This window comes from Cuculus canorus, chromosome 13, assembly GCF_017976375.1.
Source record: "Cuculus canorus isolate bCucCan1 chromosome 13, bCucCan1.pri, whole genome shotgun sequence".
Classification (NCBI taxonomy): domain Eukaryota; kingdom Metazoa; phylum Chordata; class Aves; order Cuculiformes; family Cuculidae; genus Cuculus; species Cuculus canorus.
In genome coordinates, this window is record NC_071413.1 from 7,899,931 (window position 1) to 7,927,550 (window position 27,620).

Consider the following 27,620-nt stretch of genomic DNA (forward strand, 5'->3'; position numbering starts at 1 on the left):
TGAACAGCATCAGTATTTGTTTCCGTGTATGAGGCAAACAAAGGTAACTGACATTTTTCTTTCTAAGAGGTAGAAAAAGTTACACAGTGGGAACATTAACTAGTGTATTGTGCCCCTCCACAACAACATGAGTGATTTTTTTTGAACTAAGGTAAAACTGGATATATTTTATTATTCATTGCTCTTAAAGGAAAAGGAGAAACCAATTTTGACTTTTTTAGATTTCACACATTTTCCAGATTTTTTTTGCTTCATCACCATAAATCTCATGGTTTTCTCCTCCTTTACTTTTTCTAAATTGCGACTCAAAGTCTCAGAATTCAGAGAAAAAAAAACATTCCAGGAGAGTTTTTAGCATGCTTGAACTCCTGAGAAAAACATACAGATGTTCTGCTTTATTATAGTCTTAAAAAATACTTCAGTATTTAACAGAATCTATCGGATGACACTACCACATGATTACACAGATTTCTCAAACTCAAATGATTTCTTGTCTGTATTTAGCGTGTTTGTTTTATGGATATAATCCCAATAATCGTGCTGTATGCTTGTGATATTGCATTGTTTTTAGTGAGTAAAATGTTAAACGCGGGAAATAAAATTATCACCATTATTGGCACTTTTGCTAATTGAATGAAACCCCTTATGTTTTCCAAGTTTGTATAAATCTGACTTTGTCCCATTATGAGCTCATTCTCAGATTAAACACAGTTCATGACTTTTTAATGTGTTAACTCTGCTTCATGATATTTCCTACTAGTGCTTAATTTCTTCTTTAATAGACCGGAGACTATGTCTACACAAGTCTGTAATAAAAAGTTTTCAAATTTAAAGACACTGCCTTGGCCTTTATTGAAATCAAAAGTACAGAGGAAATTAGGATATTCATTCCAAAATGTGCTTTTAAAAGTGAAATTTCCCCAATAAAAGGTCAAATTTTATTATCTGTAAAATTAATACTGTGTCCATTAAATTTGTTCTTACACATTGTTTCAATTACATTTGGGAAGGTGCAGGAACTGTTTAGATCAGAAATATCATAATTCATACTTAACTACCTTTCTCTGCAGTTAATTTGATAACGCTGAAGAATAATATCATGAAGTTCAAAAAAGAATATCATAAGCAACTAAATTATTTCCTGCAATGGAATGATTCCATTTTCTATGGTCCATTCGTGGTTACTGTCCTGGTAACACATATTTTTGTGATTTACTGGAAAAAGATAAAGATGTGATGAATTTATATAAAGAATTATCAAGCGTAAAGTTCCTGGTTTTACTTCTGGGAGAAACCTTCAACATTTTACAAACAGAAAAATGCCCTGGCTCTCGTCCCCTGCGCTGAAGCACAACAACAAGAAGCCAGATCCTGCTGAATCCCGTGACAGATTCTCTATTGACATCAGTGAAAGGGTATGAAAATATATACCACCGTGAATTTTGTTTTCAGCTGCCTCCACTCTTCACCCAAGATAGCACACGAATGTCAGGTCATTTTAAATAGAGGTGATCATGGAATATGATGGGATAGCAATATCTTTTCTGTGATTCTATTACCATATGTGCTGTGAATACTAATAGAAAATAATATATTTATTAACTGATTTAGTGTACGTGTAATGTCCTTTAGCAAGGTCTAAGGTCCAAAGTTTTATGTGATTTTAAAACCTTGCCCTATAATAACTACTATTAAAAATCAGCTCACGGTTCACAGAAACCCTACCACAGTAAGGATTATGTTTGCTACCCCTTATACTGACAATTAACAAGATTCAGACTGCCGAAACTCCTGCTAGTGCTGTCAGAAACTGAACTTGGGGGAGTGTGGGTTAGGAGTTGTTGATGTGTACATGGATATGCAGAACTCTACCTGACCGGCTTGTCTAGGAAGTCTCGCAAAGCTGGACCGGGACTGAGGTGCTCAGTGTTATGCTTGGAGGTGCATTTGGTACCATTTCACTCTGCTGTACTGCGCATCAGACATGACCTGTAATTTCTCCAGTAAAGAAAAGCAAAGTCTACGGCAGCTCAGACTTCCTCAGTGCATGAGCCAACACATCTCAGGTATGTCTTAGAGATAAGATGAGATAAGCCAAAGGAAATAATAACCTACTTTGAATGCTTCTGAAAAAGGTATCATTTCTGATTAAGTATGAGGGTATTTTTTTTTCCCCTCTCCTCCCTTTTAAGCCCAAGACTGTTAGCCCAAGCAGATTACTTACTTTACTGGAAATGCCTCTGAATTTTCAATTTGACACCCTATCTCATTTTCAATTCTTAATCCTGCCTTTGGCTGCCCTCTCACAGAAAACCAGATTCACTGGTATTAGGCTACACTCACTAAATTCAAGAAAGATTTGTGGTTCGTGGAAAATTCTGTTTTAAAGAGAATGTGTACAGTTACATTCAACCTGATTATTTCCTTTTTAAGTTAACATGAACTTCTTTGAAAACACTGAATGAATTTTGTATTCATTTCACATTATTCTACCACGATTTGGCTTGTCATCTAAAGTAATATTCCTTTTCAAGATGGACATTCTTTATGATAGCTGGAAAAATGAAGTGGGTTTCACAGCTTTGCTAGTTAGCATTATCAGTGGCCTAGAAATAAGTCGAGCAACACCTTCCAGGGATATTATCAGTCCCAGTCATAACTGCATAACATTGTGGTGAACAGCGTTAAATCCATTTGGCAGCCGATCAACAAGCGTTGTTCCCCAGGGGTTAGTTTTGGGGCTGGTGTTATTTACTATCTTTATCAATGATCTGGATGAGGGGATGGAGTGCTCTCTCAATGAGTCTGCAGATGACAGAGAGGCTGGATCGATGGGCTGAGGCCACTTGTACGAGGTTTAACAACCAAATGCCGGGTCCTACACTTTGCTCACAATGCCACCATGCAATGCTACAAGCTTGGGAAGAGTGGCTGGAAAGCTGCTTGGCAGAAAAAGACCTGGGAGTGCTGAACGACAACCAGCTGAACATGAACCAGCAGTGGCCCAGGTGGCCAAGAAGGCCAAATGCATGCTGGCTTGTATGAGAAATAGTGTGGGCAGCAGGAGAAAGGACGTGATCGTGCCCCGGTACTCAGCATTGTTAAGGCTGCACCTCAAATCCTGTGTTCAATTTTGGGCCCCTCACCATAAGAAAGACATTGAGCTGCTGGAGTGCATCCAGAGAAGGGCAACGAAGCTGGTGAGAGGTCTGGAGCACAAGTCTTAGGAGAAGTGGCAGAGGGAAGTGGGACTCTTTAGTCCGGAGAAGAGAAGGCTGAGGGGAGATCTTATTGCTTTCTATAACTGCCTGAAACGAGGTTTCTGGTGAGGTGGCTGTTGGTCTCTTCTGCCATGTAACAAGAAATAGGATGAGAGGAAATGGCCTTAATTTGCACCAGGAGAGGTTTAGATTGGATATTAGGAAAAAATTCTTTACTGAAAGAGTGGTAAAGCATTTGAACTGGTTGCCAGGGAAGTGGTGGAGTCACCATCCCTGGAAGTGTTAAAAAAAAATGTGTAGATGAGGCACTTCGGGACATGGCTTAATGGTGATATTGGGCTGACGGTTGGACTTGATGATCTTAGAGGTCTTTTCCAGCCTTAATTACTCTATGATTCTATGTAGGGTACAAGACAGACTTCCAAACCTAGCAGTGAAATCAATTATAAAACTTCCTTGACTGTTTTAGCCAGAGTGTAGACTGAGACTTCAGACTGACAATACCCGTGTGTAAAGACAGCATTGTTTCCTCTACAAATGGAAGCAATCAAATGGGAAGCGGACAGTGTGTGAACTGAACCTTGTCTGGCTTATCACAGGCCTGTCCAAAGTGAAGCTCTGTTCCCCAGCAGGCCCCAAGCACCACTCTCTTGTCCAAGCAAGACCTGAGGCAAGTGCCTGTGTGTGACTGATACTGAGGTTGGGGCTCCAGAGGAGATCCTGCTTCTCTCAGCCCCCACAAATTCCAATCTTACATATTTATACAGACCAGTAGATAATTTTTCTGGTTACCAACCTGCCTCTAAGCTTAAAGTTTCAGAAGCTGTTTGCTAATTAATCCAGGGGTGATAGAGACCACAAGGTTAATAATAGCTATTTAAGTTCTGCTATTTATTGCCACTTCCACACGTGGCTGAGCTACATACAGTGAAGTAGTACAATACTCCTGAATGATCATTATTAACACCTTAGCATGACAGTACTAAATGCACACATGTGGTTTCTAATTACTTCATTCAAAGAAGTCAATAATGTAGGAGTAGATTAGCTCTTGCGCTAACAGAACTGCAGAATTACAAATAAACACAGTAACAGCTGCTCAGAGGCTGACTCAGTACCTCAACTGAACAGGATTGCTTTCCTCTAACCCACATTAAATATCTTCTCTTGCTCTGCTGTTCAACACACAGACAATTCTTCCCTTCTCTCATTTTTCCTGTACAGAAAAAACTCTGGAATTTAGAAGGGTCACCTAGCAATGAGGTTTTTGACTTAGAATAGATGAGCAATGCGTGTCAATGTCCTAAGTGCAACATAAGAGTGTACCCAAAAATCTACTTTCTTTCAAGCTCATTTAGCTTCTTGTTTCATCTATTCTCTTTGATGATATTTGGCTCCACCTTTAAAATATATGCAACTTTGTCTCCCAGTAATATTATCCTGAATCTTTATTTTCCTTGCAAGATGACATTTTCTAGTGCACTGGATTTTAAGATGCTTCTAAAGAATCTTTATCCAAGTTAAAGACAGAAATAAGTTTAAGCTACATTTTTCCATGGAAATTTCCTAAGAAAAATATGCATATGAATATACAAGTAAAACATCATGTCAGCAGAATTTTTTTTCTTTTATACTTAAGACAATATTTTTTTTTTCCTGTCAGGCTCTGCAAATGTTCTCAGAGTCATGTGGTTACAAAAATGTAGAATTACTCTCCTAAAAAGAACAGTTTACAATTCATCACCAGGGCTAAACCAGCTGCAGCTGTGAAAAAAGTGTAAGCATATTAGCTGTTCTATTACAGACAAATCTTTTATTTATTTTTGTGCCTTTAGCTCTGGAGATTTGGAATGTTCAGGATTTTCTCTTTCTTCCTCTGCTCAAGTCACTCACTGAATTTTCACTAGATGCTTTAATTTTGATTATATTTGACAGAAGGAAATTTAATCCACACAATATGTAAAAAATATTGCATTTTAACAAGGATTTTTATATGTTTTTATTGTCACTATAATTGTATTGAATAGAATAGGATTCAGCATGTCAGGGATGAGTTGCTATTGGTATTTGCGTGCTGGAGGCTTACTAACTACTCAAGTATTATGAAGACATTTACTCTGATAAAGATGATTAATTACTTTCCAAGAGTGCTCACAGACTATTTGCATCCAGAATTAAGATCTCAGTGTAGGAATAAATGTGTGAGATGTAACTTTAAATCAAAGCTGTTATAAGTTTGAAGTTAATTCCTCTACTTTCTATTTGTCACAATGATCTCAAATACTTTCAGGTGACCACCTAACAAAGTGCTGAATTGAATGCTTAACTTCACACTTGCAGCTTTCTCAACAGGAAGTTTCAAGCAGGGAAAAAGTCATAAGCTTTAACGAATACAATCCATAGTAGTTACTCACCACTGTCTATTGCCAGAAAAAGAGCAGTGTATTTGTCATCCTGTACGTAAGGAGATTCTCGGTCCAAGACAGCAGTGGTGCCAATGGTACCATTGGTAGGGTTAATTTCTAGCCAGCCTGCTGGATCCTTGTAAACCGAATACCTAAAGAAAAATAGAGAAGTTGTTAACAAATTATATATCTAGACATAAAACCATCATGTTACTGCAAAAGGAATGTCTTTACACTCACTGGCTTTCATGGTGTGGGTCTCTTAAAAAATACAATTTAAACCTTGTGTGTGCCTCCCCTTTGATATAGTTCATTATTGTTAGGCTTACCTGACAGACAGAGAGGTTTGAGAAAATTTCTTTGGATCACAAATAAGACAGAAATCACGATTTAAAACATTACGTAGGACCTGTACCTACTCCTGTGTTGTATAGCCAGAGTACCTGAACACTTTCAATGGATCACTGCCCCAATATAGGTATTTATATACTTCATGAACCTTCTAACAGTCCTCCTTTTTCCAGAATAAAAATCCTGGCTAGAATAGGAGTTACATTTTTAGTCTATTTTTTTTGAGAGTTTCTTTTTCTTAGAGTTAGCTATTTTGAGTCATAGTGGAAGTGTAATAAATCATAGGTTATAGTAGCAAAAAGAGAATTAGACTACAGATTCGTTAGGTCTAATGGGAGCTGGTTGTATGCTTATCCAGTTTGCCTACATTTGTTCTGTAGTCTGTGATCTGTAGTTTCTTGCTTCTGATGATTTTAAATAGATGATCAGAATCTTGGAACAATTCAACTACATATGTGTTGTCTAAATAAGGATTTGAAAATGCTGTCTGTCACGATCCCTCTATACAAAATTCACTGTTGTGTTTTCTTTGCGTCAATCGGTACAAATATTTAGAACCTGATACTGGATAAATTTAGAGATATTGTGGAATTTATGCACTAAGAACTGCCCTACTTGACTGAAGTAATAAATGTAAGAATGTTCATGATTAGGTCCTAATTCTATACTCAGATTAAGTAGCATAAAAACACGGAGCTGAATTAACTGGTACCAATTCTCTCTCCAATGAAAAGTGTTAATGTTTTAAACCGAAACTCCAATCCTATAATCAATACTTAGTATAATAACCTGTTTTTCTTTTTTTGTAGTGAATAGTTATCAAGTGAAATGTTATAGCCATACAATCTTTTACAGACATTTTAAAACATAAGTAATTGACATGAAACCTATTATTGTTTAATGAGGATGCACCTAGCCAGCGCCTCATAATAGTATTCATCTGAAAGGTGTCTATGTGATAAAGCTGCCAAAAATAATTTATCAGTGCAACTGCTTCCAGAGGGATTAATAAAAAATAACAGTTTGTCAGGGGGTAAAAAATAGCCAATTAAATGAAATAAAATTACAGTTGCTAGAGGAGGAAAGAATAAAATGCAGGCCAACAAAGAAAGACATGGTCTCACTTAACGCTTATTTCATAGGCTTGGTCTCTTGTGCTTCCTGGAAAGTGGAAAAAGAAGTTGTCCCTCTAGCAGGTTGTTAAGGAATGTCCGTTAGCATAGGTAACAACAAGGAGGCAAAGTGCAGCTGTCCTATCCAACTGCCTCTGACCCCCCAAATCCTCATTTCAGACCTGGCAGTTCTGTATAACTTGTGCTTTTTCATTGTCCAGTTATTTTGATCAGTCAATGTTTGAGAACTGTGGATCTTTGCTGGGATCTCAGAAAAGTCACGGCTCTCAGCTGTCTGAGATAGCCACTAGTGTTATACATGACTCATGTAGCAAATTGTACCGTGTTTTGATCGGGTCTGATCATCTGCTGAAGGTAAAGGAAAAACAAATACAAATTACTTAGCGCATGGCTCAAGCTTAAATTCTGTCATTAAAATGCCTCTGTAAAAGATATTGAACGAACTGAAGAATGGATTTCTCCCAGGAAGTTCCTCTCCAACATTTGAAATAATGCCATAGAAAGGTGTCCTTAAGTAAGGATGGGGTTTTTTTCTCATGTAAGTTAGGAAAGATTAGAACAGTTTTGACTTATAATAGCCCTCGGATGATAAATTTTGGGGCACAGACAACATACTATTAAGCAGGAAGAAAATCGTTAAAAACAGAAAAGCTCTGAGCAAATTGGTTTCCTCATGCATAAATGAGGCGGTGCATATACTGAGAAATACAGGCCAGAAGCACAGACATATTTTCCCAGCCCACAGTATCTGTTATAATTGGATTAGCTGGAGGCAGAGCAAGTGTTGAATTTATGCCTTAGAAAGCACAGGGCTCCAGAATCCCTATAAATTTGCCATATGAGCCACAGGTCCCTTTAGATAAACTATTCTAGAGAATGACGCTATACTTCAAAGGTTGATAAATTACTCTTTTTCCAAAAGAATGGTTGTCCAAAGAAAAAATACAGAGCTTTGTCTTAATTGCTTTTAGCAGAAAGCCTTCTCTTAATTCATCATATACCTCTCACCAAAAGAATCATCGGTTGCCTTAATAGGTCTTTGGTGTACCTCCAGGGGAAGTGATATCATCCTACATAGGATGAGCGTGGCTAATTTCAGAGGCACTACCTAACTCCACCATCCACATGACTGCTGTTCTTTATCCAGCCTTTGCTTCAGGCTTGAAAAATTCAACATCCTCAGGGCTGCAGAACCAGACTGACTTTTCCATAGGAACACACTAGTGTTCAGGTGGCCAGTTTGGATTCAAAGCTTCAATACATATAGCCTTGAAAAAGTCCACATTTTTATTAGCTATTATTGAGTTAAAATAAATTAAAGGACAAATTTGGAAACCATAAATTTTTGGTATTTCTGAGAAAAAGACAAATACTGGAAATACTTGACTTATTCATGCTCCAACAAAAGTCACTCAGTTTCACCACTGTCTTCTCCAGGAGCAGAAATTATCCCTTAGGGAATAAAAAGAATCAAAGGCAAATGCTAGTGCATAGTGAGACATTCCATCAACCCGGCATATCCTTCCACTTGATAACCATTTAAACATTAATCAATACCTGAGCTTTATCTCCTGTAAAAATGACTTACTAGAATAGTAAAAATGCAGATCATTATTTCATTTCACTTCTTTCTTTCTTTATTGTTGGTTTTATATCTTTGGAACACAGGTATGCATAAAAATATGAAACGAGGGAAGCCTAAACAATTCCTAGTCTATTGTAAAACTGCAAATTCCCAATTAACCCCAGAACAATTTAAAAAGATTCAACACTTCTAAAGTAATGAGAATTTAAAATGGATTGTATTATCTTCCCTGATTGCTCTACAAAGCACTGTTGGCTATGAAAATAAGAAACTGAATGTATAACCTGTGATTTGGCACAGGATATTGTAAAAGTAGTGCTTTGTCTTTCCAACCACACTTTTTACTCATTGTAACAGTGTATTGCAGTACAGTTAAGATGATTGTTCTTTGTTCATTTTTTTTTGAGGGCTCTGCTAGCAAAAGGTTTAGAATAGGCCCATTAAGGAAAGCACTATAAAAAAGTAAAAGTGTAGAATACGTATTTCACTTCCTACTTTTGACTTCAGTGGGATCTGTTGATTGCACAGCAGTTTTGAAATTCAGACCATTTTTTAGGTGGTTAAACATGAACTTATGTGCCTGCATGTACCTACTTAGTTTTGAAAATCAGAAGTACATCGATACTTCTGGATGGATGTAGACACAACTATTTTCCCTAGTGTGCCAATTACTTATTTTACATTGCAGTGGTGAAATTTAGTGCTGCTTTGTGGATTTTCTTTATTTCTTTTTTTTACTTTTAAACTACGCTAACAGCTTACAGTTCCCCAGGGCTTACAACAAGGGATGGGTGAGTGTGTGTAACCTATTTTGATTGTGACCTCCTTGCATTAGGCTCATGTCCTTACACTATCTATAAGCCACGTACTTCAAAGGAAGCAGAAAAAAACGATTCCCTTAGACTGGAAAACATGAAGAAAGACTATAGATGCAGAAAAAGAGAGCACAAATCAAAACTTCGTCTGTTTGGTGCAGAACTAAAATAAAGTAGCAAATATATGCAAATAGTTTAAATTTCTATATGGCATCTTCCTATTCCTGTAATTCATGAAAATAATTCAGAGAACACCTTCTGAGGTTGCTAACAGATGTACATGGTGCTGGTGGCTGGCAGCTTGATTAGCGCGGAAGATCGTTATACAGAACAGTGATGATGACACAGACATAGAAATCTAATCAGAGCCATAACCTTGCACTAGCCACAAAAAGAATTTCACAGCCAACAGCGGGATAGCCCAGGGCATCATAGGAGAGCAGCCAGGTGTCTAGGCAGAGTCAGATGATGCTCTTGGCAAGGGTTTCCAGAGCCTGGTAGTTGATAGGTTTTTCCCATGTGGAATCAAGAGGTCTTGGCTTTTGCACTTTAACAGAAAGAGAAGGAGGACAAAACGAAGCACTGCCAAATCTGCACTGAACAACACATCTGTACCAGTTTGATGTGTGGCATTGACAGGATTAAGGTGAGCAATTCAGAAAGGCTTGTCAGGGTGGTGGTTTTCAGCCTTGCGCATCTGGAGACGGTTCAAGTCATGTTGTACAGAGACTAAATGACCAGAGAGATGCAACAGAAAGGAGGTGGCATTGGCCCCATGAAATATCTGTCTGATTCTGTGATTGGGCTTTGCTTAACAGGGCAAGAGAGCGTAGGAGGCAAGTTGATACTGTGGTGAACTAGTGAGAAGGGCTGGTCTGGCTGAATTAGGACTTGGAGAACTGGACTCTTGAGTCCCTGCTCTGTCACAATTGCATTAGGAAAGCCATTTAATTTGTGCTATGCCCCCAACTCAGTTTAAAATAGTGCAAATATATTTCTGCCTTGGAAAGCGATTAAAAGGTTAAAAGCTGTAAATCATTGCAAAGAGGACTGAAGACATAGAGCAACAAGGGACATCAAAAGTATTGAGACAAACAGAACAGAAAAGAATAATTTGAATACCTCTCTCAACGTGCTGAAAGATATTCATGGTCAAATTGTACATTTGCTCATGTCCACTTTTTTTTAAACTATATTTAAAATGGAATTATTGAGTTAAACCCAGATGAGTGAAAATTCATATTCTCTGTCATAGACACATATATATTTGTGTGTATACTTACTGGCCTTGAGTGAAAATGTCAAATATTGCTAGCAATCAGTTTCATAGTGTTTTCAATATGACTGGCAGGAGTCAGTATCAGAAGCGTAACAAAGCTTATTCATACACCAGACTTCCAAATCATATTTGCTACTTGTATGGATCCTGGTCCCACTGACATAGGTGAAAAAATATCAGTTGAATGGAACAAATAGTTCACCTAAGAAATATAGATACATGTTTGCATTTTGAATGAAAAACACCCACATTATGCACATTTCTGAATAGATAGCAGTTCACCTACAGTTAGGTAACATACTGAAGTTACCGTAGCTGCTTTGCTCCTGCTGGGACTATATCATACAGCGGCAGTCCCTGAATTTTCTCTATAAGCCCTTCATGAACTATTCAAGTCAAATGATCAGTAGGGAAGGTAATTTTGTATTGTCTATGCTTAAGAGCTCAGCATGAGAACTCCCCTTTGCCTCTGAATGAAAAAATCCCTAAACACAGACGTTATGTAATGTTTAAGTCCAGCCAATATTAATTTCACCTCATTATATCAAGTCCATCTGAAAAATCAAGAGAGACTACCTCTGGAAGAAGATTCACAGGTATTTGGGAAAGACAAATGTAGACATTACAGCATGATATACGTGTCTATCTAAACAGTGGTGGTTCTAAGAGAAAGATGGAAGCCTTTCCAAAACATAAGTGTAACAATAAAAATCTGGATGAAATCTACATTGTGCTACATTGACTTTATATACAGATTTCGTAATGTAGAACTTCAGAGAACAACCTGCTTCCCATCGTGCTCCATCTTTTCCACTGCGCTATGATTACCTTTTGCTTGCACTAATTATGGCAACATATGGTATCACAAAGAGTTGAAAGAAAATCTTATTGCAACACAGCAAATCTCCAGCTGAAATATACTCCAGACTCATTAATGATGACACACTGCAATTTTTCTGTTCTTTGAGTATATGATAACAAAGGTATTCCAGCTCCCATACTGTTTTAGGTTAGAAGCTTTGGGAGAGCGACTTACATATCATATATGTACATTAACAGCCTCCCACAGCAGGGTCTCTAATTGCTAACCCATGCTGAATGAAAACAGTAATAGTAATTCTCTGAAATACATGATATCTAATGCTCTCTAACTATATTAACATTTGATTTTGCAAAGATACTTTTTATGCCACTTCTAGGCTTATTTTTTTTTATTTAAATAGTTTTTGTCAGTAAAGGCAGTAGGAGAGTGACTTTCAAAGCAGTTGTGGGTTTTCACTTTTTTCAGATAACGATAATGTCAGTGAACAAATTGTACTTATTTCAAAGGGTGAGTGAATACACAGGTTTGTTTTCCATTTTATAACCAGATATAAAGCTACTGCCTAAAATCTGCTGCTGCAGCCCCTAAACACTCTGTTGTACAGGTCAGTAATACAAGATCCATAATCCCCCATGTTTATTCTGATGAAGCATGACCTAACAATAGAAAGAAGGCATTATTAAGGATAAATGAATTCACCATTTTAGCAAAAAATCTGCTAATGGAACAGAGACATTGCCAGTGAGACTCATATTTACCTTATCACATAAGCTTAAAGCAACTACCAGTAAGGAGTTCTGTGGAAAATCGGTTATTCTATTAGGCTTTTAATACCTACATTCAATACTACTTCCTCATGTGCTTTCCCATTTTAAATACCCAAGTGCATCTTTTTTCTTTAAGACTCTTGAAGAGCTCTACAATTTCTATTGATTCATATGAGAGGATGTCTTCAGATCCTTCTGTGTGAGGTAGACTCGGAGGCCAGCATCTTGCCATTCAATTTGGAAGTGCCTCGATCTGAGCCTGCATTTGAGCATTACACTGTTCCACATCTCTTTCAACACCCAGCAACGGTCTGTGGTTCGACAAAGTGCCAATGCCAACCACTCATCTCCACTGCAGTTGGCATTGCTCTGCCGTAACAGTTTTGTGTCTTCTTTTGCAACTCCTCTCAAGTGAGTGCAGCGGTCAGTGTGACCGTGTTGGCAGAACTATAAAATTACTGTTGTAGGCACAACATCACGAAAAGTTCAACATCACTCTGCTGTTGCGTAGGGTGTTCACTAATGTGGGCATAACCGAGTAACAATTCAAAGATAGGCCTTTTTACCCACCCCCCCCCCAATTCATTAGCAATTCAAATAGCACTGCCTGAAATAAGAAAATCACATCATCGGGTGAATGGTTTTGCATTAGGAGAGAGGGGCAAAAACTGATCGGTACTGTTTTTCATACATACACAAAATACATTGCTGTTGGCAAGCGGATATTCAATGCTACTCTGGTGCTTGCTAAATTCCCTGTTCCGCATTGCTTTCACCACGATGCTCCCTACCTGAGCGTGTGGGCCTTGCGTTTCCTGAGGAAATGCACCAGGAGACTTCACTCTATTTATGGACATAATCACTGCTCAATGTGCTGTTTGAAACAGGACTATGGTTTGTAGACAAGAGACTCAGCTACCAGTTGATTCGGGTAAGCATGTGACAGTTGAGGATCCAGAATACCAGTTTGGGGGAACTGGTAACATTAAGCATTCACAATAGAGCTAAAGAAAATCCCTGTTGAATAATGGCAATAGATTTGTCATCCAATGTATAGGGCACCGATAAGAAAATACAACACAACATGCAGCCCTACCAAGTCAGCCAGGTGGATTGTTTCTTTAGTTGCAGCATTTTTCTTTTCACACATATAATATGAATCAACGGTAAAAAAATCCTGTAGTAAGCTCCGTGCTGTCAATAACAACCTGCTAGTATTGCTAGCTGATTTAAAGCTACTCCAGATATCCACCATCATTCTGTGGACACAACTTAAAAAAGCATTTGCATTTACTAAAGACTAAAAAGCAGTGGTAGGATTTCATACCACAGGGGAAAACGGAAGCATAAATGCTTAAACATAGAATGTTATTGAGACAAAATGCAAGCATTTGTTACTCTTAAAAACTACAAGACAGGTTATGCAGGTTATAAGAGAAATCATAAAAGCAACAGAACTAATAGCCCATTAAAGGGCTTTTTCAGATCTTTTGCATTTAGTTGTATAAATGTACACATTTGTTACTAATCTTCAAAGCTTTCAGAAGCTGTTTCTATATGGCTAACTTTGCGATTCCACAAAACGATCACTGACGGTTTTTAAGACCCGTTTTGAATCTTAAACCTAACTGCATCTGACCAAAACCGCAATTGTAAACATGCTCTATTAACACAGAGTTAAGAAGCCCTCAACAATCTTTGAAAGGTGCTATGAAAAAGTTTGAAAGGAAAAGAAATCTAAACTATTGCCTGTTTCTACTTTCCATTCCCCATATCTGACTTATACACTACAGACGGCAAACTAAGCATAGTTAGCCATCTTTTCCCAATAAATATGTGATCATACAGAATGCACGATCTTGAATTTGGATTGAAATGCTGTTACTGAAAGTATTGCTTTATGCTAAATGTGCAGCAGGCTGTAAAATATCTCCTGCAGTGGTCTCCTGCAGAGATTTGGATATGCTCAAATTACTTTGGGTAGATTATTAAAATGAAAAAATTAAAATATACAAAGCAAATTTAACTGAAATATGCTCTTATTAATCAGAATAAATATATCATTAACAATATCTAAAAACTGAAATAAATCACATTTCTTAGTGACATTGTTGAGCTATTAGGTCAGATACATTTTTAAAATTACTGGAAGATAGAGGATTTATGCAATAGCTATTTTTCAGCTTCATGGAACAGATTTATGGGCTTGCAGACTGTCTATATTTTCAGAGGCTGGAAATGTCAACTTAGAGTACAATTTCAAAAAAATAAATTAAAATCCCCATCAATGTTGTGCCACAAGTCACTCTGTGCATTTTTGGTCACTGGAAATTCATGTTTGTCTTTGATAAACTGGACATAGTCCAGGGTGAATTCATTAGCTACGCGCTAGTGCATAGCTTAGCTCCGCAGGTTGGACAGAACAGTCTTTGTAGTAACTCACTGCACCAATTTCTTCCTGGGTGATTCTGAAGTGTCTCTCAAGTTCCTAAGAGTTTATGTACAAATATAAGAATACACATGCTTTATTCTAACCCTATCTGAGCAGGCATCGCACTCTTCTGGCCTCAGTGCCAATCTGGCACGTGAAATAATGTACTAATCCCCACCCAGGGGCACGCGGATCGGTTAGAATGTGCAGCAGACAAGATACACACAACACGAAATTCACTGGTGCTGCACAAGAATGATGTATGGTGCTTTTTAAGGTTTAAAGTTTACCCACATTCATGGTTTGATCAGATGTTTACTCTTAATATCAGTTTTCCATTGATTCAGTCCTAAGAAAAACTCACTTCAATGTGTTCCAATGAAATGTGTATTTTACTGAGAACCAGAGCAGGAATGTTGTGGTACCACAGGGCTGAGAACACCTCTGTAAAAGGTCAGCATTTATTGCTAAAACTCCTCTATGCGGTATAAACACAGAATATTCTTTGGAACAAGCATCCATTTGAGCCTTCAGTCACCCTTTCAGTTTATAACATAAATAATATATAGATACTTATAGCAAGAAAAGTCTATCCAATATTTTGGAGGACAATTTGTCTCTGCTACAGCCTTTCCTGTCTGGTGTCTGCTTTATGTCACTAAGCCACAGGAAAGACTGCTGAAAATGTAAATCAGACGTTTCTGAAATATTTCAGGTGTGTTGGTTTTCTTTTTTTCAATTTTTACAATTGAAAATGTACTTTTTTTGATAGAACACATTTTAAAAGATAGATAAAATAATAAAATGGGCACTCTAAAGAGTACTTGATCTATACCACTATGCCTTTATACTTAGAAACACTAACATTCTATTCCCAGTTTACAAAAGTAAAACTCCAATTTAAAATTATAAATTAAAAAAAATCAGCTAGAAATAATAGCAGCTAATTCCTCCTCCCACCAGATAATATTTTCTACAAGCAAGAAATCACAGCAGAAATGATTTTGCTTAAAAATAAAACAAATGAACAAAACCAAGAAAAAATCTTGCATACTTCTATCTTTTTTTTTTGCAGTTAACTGGGCTGCAATATAAACATTGCTTCGTATGGGTGGGAGAAGAGGATAATGCTGAGATATCTCTATTTCTTGGCTTCACTTAGAGCCGACTGCAGACCCAGCAGACAGAATTAAGTAGCACACCTCTCACAGAAATTGTTTTTGTCTCATTCAAGTAAAGATGAAGTATTGCCAATACAGGCAAATTGAAGCATATGGGACAGCATAAAAGGTCAAATGAGAGAGCTTCACCCACTCGTCTTTACTGCTAATGACAGATCGATATATATCCAATGTGGTCTCCTGCTGCTCACTGAATCAGAGGGAGCACAGTGGAAATTTGAGTCTGTTATAAAAAGAAATATTGGTGCTATTCTGCATCAGACTTGGAAGACAATGAGCTCCTGTGCTTATACACTACTGACCATGCATTTTTCAGGCTGGGGCTTTAATCTCATAGATTTTAGCACTGGAAGTGGTTCTTCTGCCCCAAGGGAACAGTTTGCAGGGCTGAGGCCACATTGCAGATGGTATTTGTTTCTGTTTCCATCTGCAGGGCACTTTTAAAATTATGCACCCCACCTCACCATCTGAGCAAAAAGATTCATCGTTTCAGCTTTATTTTGCTTGTCACATCAATGATTTAGCAGGTTGGCTTTCATCACGATTCTCTGTCTACAATGACATGATCAAAACAGAATGAAAAATTAGATGAAATCCAGATTCTAGTCCCCCGCCACTAGGAAATATCAGATGAGAAAATGGTTGACTAATTAGTTATTTGTGTGGAGAAACAATAAGAATAAAACCCTTGGTAAACATGAGGAAAGTAACAGGAGAGGCATTGCAACTAGAATAATAAAACAGCCCAAACACAAAACCTACAGCTATTAATCAAACGAAAAAGAAATTGTAATAATTAAGAGTTAAATAAAATGTTATGAAAAGGAAAATATTTTTTGTTATTGCTATATAGTTTTTCAAATGTTTCTCTATACCAAGATCTAATTTTCAGTGTGGTTTTTTTATTTCCTTCAGGACAAAAAAGTGAAAGAAAAAAAAAATCCACAAACTCATTTATGTATTTTTTAATCAGAAGTGATTAGGGCTATGGTTAAATGATCCCAGAGGCTATAACTATCTGAATCATTCCTAAAGCTAGGGAATAATACACCGTATCTGGGACTAACATGCTAGTATAATCAGGTTGTTACTGTTAGAATAATTGTCGACACATGCAAATCAGTAGAGGTATTTTCATTGTAGCAATTGTGCCTCAAAAGCTAATCAGCATGAGGTGAGCTGGAGGTTCTTTTATAAACTACCTAGAGAAGGTTGTGGCAAAAAACTCTATCAAATTTCTGCACGTGGCAGTTCTCTGCAACTGTGCTTCCAGTAAAAGCAGCTTCTCCCACTGCAAATGCATTTACTATCAAGCAGGGGGCCTGGTGGCTCTTGAAAATATAGGACATTTTTCTTTAGAGCCAAGAAGACTCACTACTAAAATGTTACTGTTGAATACAGTTGTGAAATAGCACCTTTCTACAGATTCAATGTGAAATATTTTTTCCTAAGAGATGGGTGGAAAAAGAGTGGGAAGTGGCTTATTCCTTTGAAGCCATAGTCTATCTGGATCAGTGCAACTCCTGCGGGTCCTACTGCTGGTCCCAAGATCAGATTACTTCTGCCAGCTGCCATAAACCCTCCGTTTTGCCCTGGAAAATACTGAAATCACAAAGAAAATAGCCTTGTGTGGATGTGCTCCCCGAAAAAGCCAAGTAGTGGAGTCACGAGTCTCAGCTCCAGTGCAGGTTTGAAACCTGAGCCCGCATGATACAAACGTATTCCCAAGATCCAGTCCTGGACCCTACTAACATCTATTAACTTTGGGACTCGTCTCAGAAGGAAGGAAAGGAATTAGTGTTTCTGCAAATTAATTTCCAGGAGGAAAGTGTAACGAATTGGTGAATATGCTGAATAATCATTTTAGCACAGTTTACGTCCTGCGCCCATCTTAAGCTTTCGTTATATCGATGCCTTTCAAAACAGAGGTTAGTGCAACAGGCATCCCCTGCGCATTACCCATCTGTTTCTTTCACACTCATTTGCTGCTTTTTCCCCCCCCTCTTGTTACCTTTTTCTCATCAAAACTTTTCAAATAATTACAGTCCTGTACAAACCTAAAAGCCATCAGGACCAGCTTATCCCAAAGATGGGAAAAAACTCCTTGTCATTCTGAAAATAATTAAAGTCTAGAATTATCAGAGGGCATTCTCCCTAATGCCAGAGGAACAAGCAATGCCAGGGAGGACATTTTTCCCACAGATTTTGCAGAACAGCTTCCTTTGGTACTAAACACGCACAACTTTTCCCATTAATTACAGATGTTTATTGGGAAGAGAATACTGATCACAAATGACACAAATGGAAAGAATAGTGTCTAAATCTAAACATACAGGTGGGATCTCTGGGATCGTAGTTTCTGGCTATCCTCAAGGGAAACAAAATTTTTAGTAGCATGACTTTATCTTATTCCTTACTACATGTAGCCTTTTTTGCACCTTCAGTGCTAGAGAAAATGCTAGAAAAGAGTGCATAAACTATGAATTTTATAAAATTTAAAAATGAAATGCTGTTATGATTTATATGGGGGAACCTACACTGGAATTTGAAAGTGGAAAAAAATTGAAGTATTATATCATACCTGTTAGTAAAGAAAATGATTACCTCCAGCCGAAGATTAAATTATGAAACTAAAGGTGGAAGATGATGCTTTAGTCAGTGTTTTCCATTTATAAAGACTACAACTTTTACTAGAGAAAAATGTGCCAGGAATTTATGAACTATGGCTTTAGTTTTCTGTTACATTAATATACGGAAAAGATAAAGGGGAAGAGAGGCAGGCCAGGGCACGAGCTACAGTAGAAGTCAGAAATAAGGTCTTAGCCAAAAAGAGTCTAATAATTCAAAAGAGAGGAATCTTATCACTTGTTAACAAAGTTGAAAGACAGTGCAAACATTTTTGAAAGGACGGGTACTTAAAAGTTAATGAGGCTCTGAAAATACGGTAGCTTGGTGACATCCATTCTACCACAGAAATGTGGACTATAGCCACAAATCCTGAAAATAGCAATGAGATAGAAATTTTGCCAGAAAATAAGTTTCAGACTCACAAACCTCAACCTTGAAATGAAGAGACAACATTAGTTACAGTTGTGAAAGAGGTGCCACAAAGGAAACGTCTGCTCAGTCTGTCAAGTCAAGGTCAGGAACAATAAAGTGAAAGGTTCTAAGCAATAAAGAAGAAGAGTCTGAGTCTCAGTCTTGGATAAAGTAGGAAATATCCTTTAATGCAAAGTATCTGCTACGAAGAACATATAGCCACAGTAAAGGACAGATCCAATGATTCATGGGAAGGATAGCACATCAATCACAGCAATTTGCTTATTCTTAACTAACTCAGTGAAGCAAAAATTTCATTATAAAGGCCAAATACTTCAAACAAAGTTACTTGAGACCTGAGTCCTAATTCCACGAGATTTGTCTTGAAGGAAAAAAAGAAGCTCCCCTGGCTATATCAGGTATTTAAAAAAAAAATACATAAAAGTATATTTGCTGTGATGAACCAGCATAAATATTTCCAGTCGCTTTTTCTTAGCTTAGCAACAAAAGACAAAGATAAAAGGGCCGAGCATAAGAAAAGACAAAATTTAACACATAATAAATTGACCATGCAATAAGTAGCAATTCAGAAAGAAAATCTGCGAAGAAGCTGATACTGCCAGAAAAAGTAATCAAAGTAGTTTCCTGTGCTGATGGAGCTGGGGCATTCCTAGGTTGGCTGAACTTGCATAGGACTTATTTCTAAGATTCAGCTATTTCTAAGGTGAGAGCCGTTACACAAGAGATGATAGGAGAACAGTAATGTTCTGCTGACTTAGAAAAGCCTCCGAGTCTCTTGGCAGCTTGCAGTTAGGGGCTTGACAGGAAAAATATCTCCATTCCTACTCGTTTCCTCTCCTTTCCTCACCAAGCACACAACACTGTCCCCCAGCTCTGTTAAAACTCCGTGTATGTGACAGGAGGTATAAAATATGCAGCTGGTGCAGGTTTTGGTTGCCAGAAACTCACTTTCATGAGATATTGGTTGCTAATCCTATGATTATAAGAGCGTATTTTCACCTATTTATCAGGAATAATCTTGAATGGCAAAGATCCACGTTGGAATCCAAATTTCACCAGAGTAAAAGGAAAACACTAATCCTGGGAGCCGAGCTGAACCTGATCCAGGGAAAAAAGCATGCCTGGAATCTTGTTTTTTTCTCACATTAGAGCACTGCCTGAGCCATTGTTTGTAGTCTTTGCTGAAAGTGGAGCTGATCCCCAGAAGTATATTTCATATTACCAGTTCACAATAACAACCGAATTAGCGCCTGACATCTCTTAAAGAGGATTTGTTCAACAAGGAGAGCTGTGCAAGCCCAGAGCAACGTGTAGAATCACCCCTCAGCCTCTCCTGTCATCCTACAGCGCCGCACGCAGCTATTGCCACCACAGCCTGCCAGGTCTCCTCATGCCCTGCCGCTCACTAATCCTCAGGTGCACCCCAATATGCAGATCCAAGCAAACACATGCTTATTTCCCATAATAAACACAAACATATTTCCCATTACCTTTGTGTTTCAGTACTTCTCAGTGTAGGCATTACTTTAGGAAAATTATAGGTAAAAACTTGCGCTAAATTGATGTTATAGTAAAAAAAGTATCCTTACCACTGCTCACCATCAGACTGTTTTCAGTTGCATATTACAATACATAAACATGATAATGTTAATTTTGTGTCAATGTCTATATGAAAAATATATGCAAGACTGTCTAATGTTTGATGAATGGTCTGACGTTATCCAGAAGAACTGGAAATTCTTTTACGGTTTTATAAAACCGAAGAGTTGATAAATTCATGTTTCCACAGAAATAGAACTTAACTAATTCCATAAAATGTGTCACTCCTGTAATATTATTGCAGCAGTTGAGATGTCTTTCTTTTTAGTTCTTTAATTCAGCTTTGTTTAGAAAGAACCGTATTTGTAGTAGGAGAGTGGACTCTCTTGATGTTTTTGTAGAGTTACGTAGCCCAGAGGAATTAATTCTTGCTGGGTCCTTTCCAGCTTTGCAGCGTTCAGTAACAAAGAAGGAAATGATAGATGAGAAATTCAGTAGCGTATGTGATCATGTGAGTATATAACATTCAATAAAAATTACTAATAGAATCCAATGAGCTAATATGAAGAAAAAGGCACATTTATTCCTGGTTAATAATAACACCCATTAAGTTTTCATTTCTTTCCAGATGATTTTGAATATGCTATGCACTTCATGAGTGCAGTTCTTAGAGAAGAAAATCAATTAATTCTCTTTCACTCTTTTTTTTTAATAATAGGCAATCTCCTTCCTATCTGAGGCTTATTTGACTGAGTACACTGAGCTATACAAAAAACATGCAACTTCTTTCTGTCCTAAATGCTGGAGCACTGTGTGCTATCGTGTCTCATCTTTTCCTTTATTTTATGCCAGCTTCTTTTGTTTGCCTACCTCACTAACTTTAATGACCATGACAAATGTAAAGGGAAGTGTGATTTACCTTTTCTAATCTCTATGAATCAGATTCTCAGGCATTCAAGCTGTCCAAATGCACTTTAAAACCCACGGACTTTCCTCTTACCTGTCTGGCCTTTATCACTTTTCAAGATTGTGTATAACAATGTCTTAGTAGTTTTATTTATAATGTCATCAAGTCTAGGTTGTTACATTTGTTATCCATTGCTGCCCTGAATCCCTCCTCTTCCACTTCTTTCTGCCTGTGCCTTCAAGGGATGTTAGAAAAATGAGATACTAGTTTTTACTTGTTGAACAAAAACCTTCCAGTCAGATTCCACATTCAGATACATTCAATCCGGCGATATTTGTTGTAATGCCCGTTGTCTTACTGATGTTACTGCAAAACAGATTTGGTTCCCTACACATAAATATTAATAGAGAATACTGACAGAAATTAAATTCTGCTAGGTATTCTGAAAAGGATGTCACAAGGACGGAGAAAATGGCCCTTTTATACATATTTTGACATATAATATACAGTCTATAGAAAACCCCCACATGTTATATGAAGAAACAGAAAATTAAAGGATGTTCTTAACAGGCAAAATAACCATACAATTGACACAGAGATACGCCAAACAGAGAAAGTGCTGTTTTCTTTACTAAAATATGTTCTAAACACTAGTTAATAATTTAGAAGCTCCAGGGCCAGAAGTAACTTTTGAGTGCTCTGTTTTGAAGCTGTAAAACTTGTGCCCCACTAATACAAAACATTCTTGTTTTATCCCTAAAATTTGTCAGATACATTCTGGGGCTACACTTGTTTTTTTTATGTAGGAAATGCTACCAATAACCCAGGGCTGACTCTGCAGAGAGGCTGGGCCTTGGGTGAGTGGAATTCTATTGGACATAACATATTTGAAAAGAAAAAGAGGAAACATTATCCCAATAGGCCCATTAAAATAGATAAATGTGTAAAATTCTCCGGGGTTTGGACTATTCCGTGAAATCTAGGTGAGATAGGTTAGTATCTCTGAAAAAATGCTATGCTAAGTACTACCCAATGGAGCTGCCCCAAGCAGGGATAACATGGATAATAATTATCTAGCTATACACAGAGTAGGCATGCGTGTCTCTGTAGGCATATTTACCTAGAGCACAATGGTCATAAAATTAGGAAGAAGTCAGCCCCTAGAAACTCACGTTTGAACCAAGAATGAATCTGCAGGCTTACTGCTGCTTAACAAAATGCATAATTTCACTCTTACTCAGAAACTACTTTACAGAAATTGGCATCCTTATTACTAAGTTAATAGAAAAAATCCAATTGAACTCCATGAGATTTTTTTCCCTATTATAGTAACATTGCAGAGCTCCATTTAGTAAAAATGAGTGCTTAAACCTTGTGACAATTTCCTCATTGAACTTAAATTCTACTCCAAGAATAACTGTCTGTGAGTCTGAAGGAAGATTGTATTTTTTATACCTAGAAATGCACAGAGTATTTATGTCTCGTAGTTGAGCAATTGCTGTAAACATACACAGAAGTTGTGTGCATTTGGGAAAGTTTCTGCTCTGAGATTAAACCCTACAGCCAGAAACAGTGGGACTTTTGCCACTGAACTGAATGTGTCCATGGTTTATTCTGTCCTCGTTGTGGAGAGGCAAATTAATGAAACACAGTCATAACACTGGCACTGCACATCTTCACTGCACAGCAAAAAGGTATGGAAGAACTACAGTGTTTCCCTTTTCCAATCAGGACATGAATGCCAGACAACACCTGCTCTGTTGTCATCTGAGATCTGTACCTGCTTCAAAGATAGAAGTGCTGAGATCCACAAGAAGAACAATGGCTTAATTTTATAATTCCACTTGATGACAGGATTCTGGCCTGGATGTATTACCGTTCTCTCTGGAAAACTTTTATTTAAGCGCTTAGTTTTCTAGCTTTGGCCTTTGTATAAAATAACATTGGTAACTGGAGCTATGATGTTACATATTATCAGTCCCCATAAATTTCAGTCAAAACACCACCAAAAGCTATAATACCATACTGAAGTGCACGTGCAATCTAACTTGGCTGAGTGGGACTGAAGAATTCAGTAGCTTTAAAATATCAACAGAAATTCATGAGACCCCCCTGTCCCTGTCAGCTTTCCTCCTCATACTTCATAGCCAACTTATTACAATGAAGATACTCTTCACTTCTTCCAGAGGCAAATTCCTGCCTTTTCTGATACTAGAACAGTAATAACAAAGTGAGTTATTGTCAAGATCTGACTTCCACTGCAAGCATAACTTGTGACTGATATATCCTATTGTTATATTTCTCAAGAAGCTATGCAATACTGTTTAGTCAGTGACATAAAAAATGTGCCCTATAATTTCACAATTCACAGCCTTTCATTCGAAGCGCTGACATGGTTGAAATCCTAATGTGGTGCAGTACTGTTATGCAGGATAAAGACAGAGGGTCTAATTAAATTCATCTTAAATGTTACATTCATCCTTACTAACCAAGAATTTGAGATTCTTAAAGAAATATCAGGGGAAGTTAGAATTGGTTCCTATGGCTTATTTGTTTACATGGAAACACAGATTCTCAATTCTATAGCTTTAATATCAACATATTGAGTATGATTTATGCCAACAAAGTAGAACAGATGGAGACTTTTGGGAATACACTCATCTGACAAGCACTGCAACACTCTGCCCAGGGAGGCTGAGGAGTCATTTTCTCTGGTGACATTCAAACCCTGCCTGGACGTGTTCTTGTGTAACCTACTCTAGGTGAACTTCCTTTACCAGGCAGGTTGGACTGGATGATCTCCAGAGGTTCTTTCTAACCCTGACTATTCTCTTATGCTGTGATTGTCAGGAATGATAAAGTCTGGCTTCAGCCAGTTTTTTGGGTTCCCTGCAAAACTATGAATCACTGGATTGAGAATTCCTGCAACCCTTGCTTTAGCTAGTCTTTAATAATTGCATTCAAACAATTCTGCTATTTCAGGGATTAATGAGAGAGAGAGAGATTAATCTTTCTTTCTTGGGAAAGGTACACTGCTCTCCTGGAGAGCTGCCTCATTCAGTCTGGGTGAAAATTTTCTCTCTGCTCTCCCTCTTTTTTTACTATAAGATGGTAAGATAAAAATAGGTGCTGCAGCAACGTGTTTAAGTAACTTAATATTTCCCCCAAACTTTAGCATCTGCCAGAAAAAACCAAGCAGTAAGATAAGATGGTAACATAGATAAGACAAAGGAATTGTGAGAGTTCCCCCACCTCCCTGCAAGGCAAAAGCTGACATACCAAAAGCTTAGTACCGACTGGTTAGATGGGGTTGTCCTTACACACTAAAAATTAAGATACGGAAAAGCAGGCCTTAACAGCTGCCCCAACACAGAGACAGAGAATATCAGTAAGAAGAGAGCAGAAAGAAACAATTGTGGAGACTTAGAGGTGTTCACCACTAGTAGAAACACCAGAAGCAACTGAGAAATCAAGGACTCGTAAGGAGTCTCCAAGGTGCTAAAAGGGAGGTATTGACAGGTTGGTTGTAAATTAAGCAAGCCAGGGAATGCCTGTGAGCAATAAAAGGACTGAATAACAGATTTTGGAAAGCATACTATTAACATCTGTTGACTACTTTGAGGAAAAGAATGTCCTCTAGTAGAATAGCTCCGATACTGAAGCTGAAAGAATTGAAAGGGGCTTTCCTGAATAGTCAGCGTTAGATGCTGTCCACAGCTTTTATAGGGCATGGTTTCCACACTTGGCAGATGTTTTAATTCTCTCAGCACTGAGATTTTACTCCAGTCATTTATTCTCTTCAGTCTCATTTCAGTAGTTCCCACCAGGGACTTTTTTTTTTTTTACCAGCTGCTTCTTCCACATTAATTCAGTGATGTCTCTGCACAGTGCTGCCCAGCTCCAAGTCACCTTCTGAACAGGAAAAATGTGGCCTGATTTTACTCTTAAGCCTTTATAACAATTCCAGAGTTACATTGGTGTGGCCACTGGTATGAAAGGAGAATAAATGAGGTACAGTACAACTCCAGGAAGAATTTTTCTTGTTTCGCATTTTGCTACAGTTCTAAAGAGTATGGGGAAAAGAAGTCTTTTTGCTTTGTCAGTAAACAACAAGTAAAGGTCAGTTTGGTCAAACAACAAAAACAACAATGCATTTTTCATTAATTTTTCACTTCCGCTATTAATATTATGATAGTAACATATATTTGTCATAGTGATTACCTACACTGATAGCCTTAAAGCATTCAACAAACAGTTTCAATAAGCAGACTGTTGTGTAGAATATTGTTGGGCTAAGAGTTGACTAATGAGTACCTGAAATCACAGGTGGTAGTTGTGGAGCATAAGGGAACAAACCCAGTTCTTTCTTTCAGAAGTGATTAAATCTCTCCTTTTCTTACACTCCTTGCCAGACACCTCAATACATACACTAACTCTTGAGTTAGTGTTTCGCTGTTTCAAAATTTTGCAGGAAGGATGAAGAAGGAAAAACTTTTTGCTTTGAGTTGGTTCCCCCTCTAACCTGGCTTTCCTTCTAACTTAAAAAAGAGAAAGGAAAATAAAAACTATTTGCACTGTCCAATATATAGGAACTTCAAATGTAGAGATGTGCTACAAATTCCCAGTGGCTGGGCTCAGGCAGGCCATAAATAAAACGGCAGGGCCGACTTGAGATGCTCTTGGGTGCAACTTAGAGTGAAAATCTCTGGCACTGCATGCTGAGAGCGTGGCTCAGCCATTCATTTGTAACAACAGAACTATTCTGTCTGCACAAGGAAAACAAATCTCCTGTTGTTAGGAATCAAAGACAAGTCCATCAGCCTGTAAGGAGACACACTTAAAAATGACTGAGTGTGTCACTTCACAAGCATTCACCCTTTAAGACTTTCTATCCCCCTCTCATTATACAGTACTTCTGTAAGTGATTGTAGTGTATCCAAAAAAGCAAGTTTATTGACCTCCACCTCAACGAAAGTGCTTTAAAAAGGCTTGATGTACAACAGAGTATGCAAAATTGATCCCTTAAGTGTTTGTGATGAATGTAATTTGAAGTCTTATTTTTGTTCAGAGGGGGTTCAGGATCTCTGAAAGAAGTCCTAGAAAGAGAACTGAAAAAGGCTTTTTGAATTGTCTTTGCTTATATATTACTAAATGTAAGGGCAGTGATTGACAGCAAAGAGAAGTAAAAGAAGTAAACTTGCTTTTTCCACTGAATTCTCCTTAGTTTTCTAAACTATTTGAGATTTGGAAGAAACTCACTGAGCAAGAAATCCTACTTCAGTGTAGTTTCAGCACTGATTTAAAGAGTTTTAGGTTATCATTTTTTTGACGAAGAGTATACAGGTCATGGTTGCCAGCAAGAAGAGTTTGGAACATTTCCTCTGACTTGCAGCAACTACATAGGCACTGATCCCAAACTTATGATGACGTAACGTAAAGCAAAATATGGCCCAGTAGTAAAAGTTCCTGTTCCCAAAGTAAACGACCAGCCCATTGTCCAGTGAAAATATGAACAAACAAACGCTATCACAATCCATTCCGTGTCTGTAGAGTTAATCCTTATTGTCCCCACGGTCTGATGTTCAAGGATAAAGCCTTATTGATACATACACTTAGTTTGCAGAAAATTGCACTTTATGTAAAGAGTCTATCCACCTTTCAGATAGTCTAGTAGCTCTTATTTGGAAATGATGACAATAATAAATTACAGGCGAGCAGAACTATCAACTGTACAGAGAGTGAAATGGCAGTGTTATAGCAGTCGAAGGTTCTGGCTGTGGGTTAACAGGCAGCTGGGTAGGTGGATGCACCAGAGGCTAATGCTGATCTGAAATGATTAATCTCAAACAAATGGAGATTTACTGGTTCCATATTCATGTAATTCCACTAAATTAATAATACGGTGATATCCTACCACCATCACAGGGTCAGGGCAATCCCAGGCACAAACACAGTTTGGGTGGAGAATAGATTGAGAGTAACCTGAAGGGAAGGACTTGGGGGTGCTGGTGGCTTAGAAGCTTGACATGAGCCAGCAATGCGCTCTTGCAGCCAAGAAAGCCAATCGTATCCTGGGCTGCATCAGAGCTGTAACCAGCTGGTCGAGGGAGGAGATTTTCCTCC

General features: G+C 37.8%; 1 protein-coding gene across 2 annotated transcripts in view; it reads right to left on the reverse strand.

The window, feature by feature from the left end:
* CDH13 (cadherin 13) overlaps positions 1-27,620 on the reverse strand; it is a 478,464-nt gene that overhangs the window by 31,050 nt on the left and 419,794 nt on the right. For both annotated transcript variants that reach the window (XM_009561054.2, XM_009561053.2), the window contains exon 11: positions 5,636-5,778. In XM_009561054.2, coding sequence (XP_009559349.1) covers positions 5,636-5,778 — 143 coding nt within the window. The remainder of the gene's footprint in view (positions 1-5,635; positions 5,779-27,620) is intronic.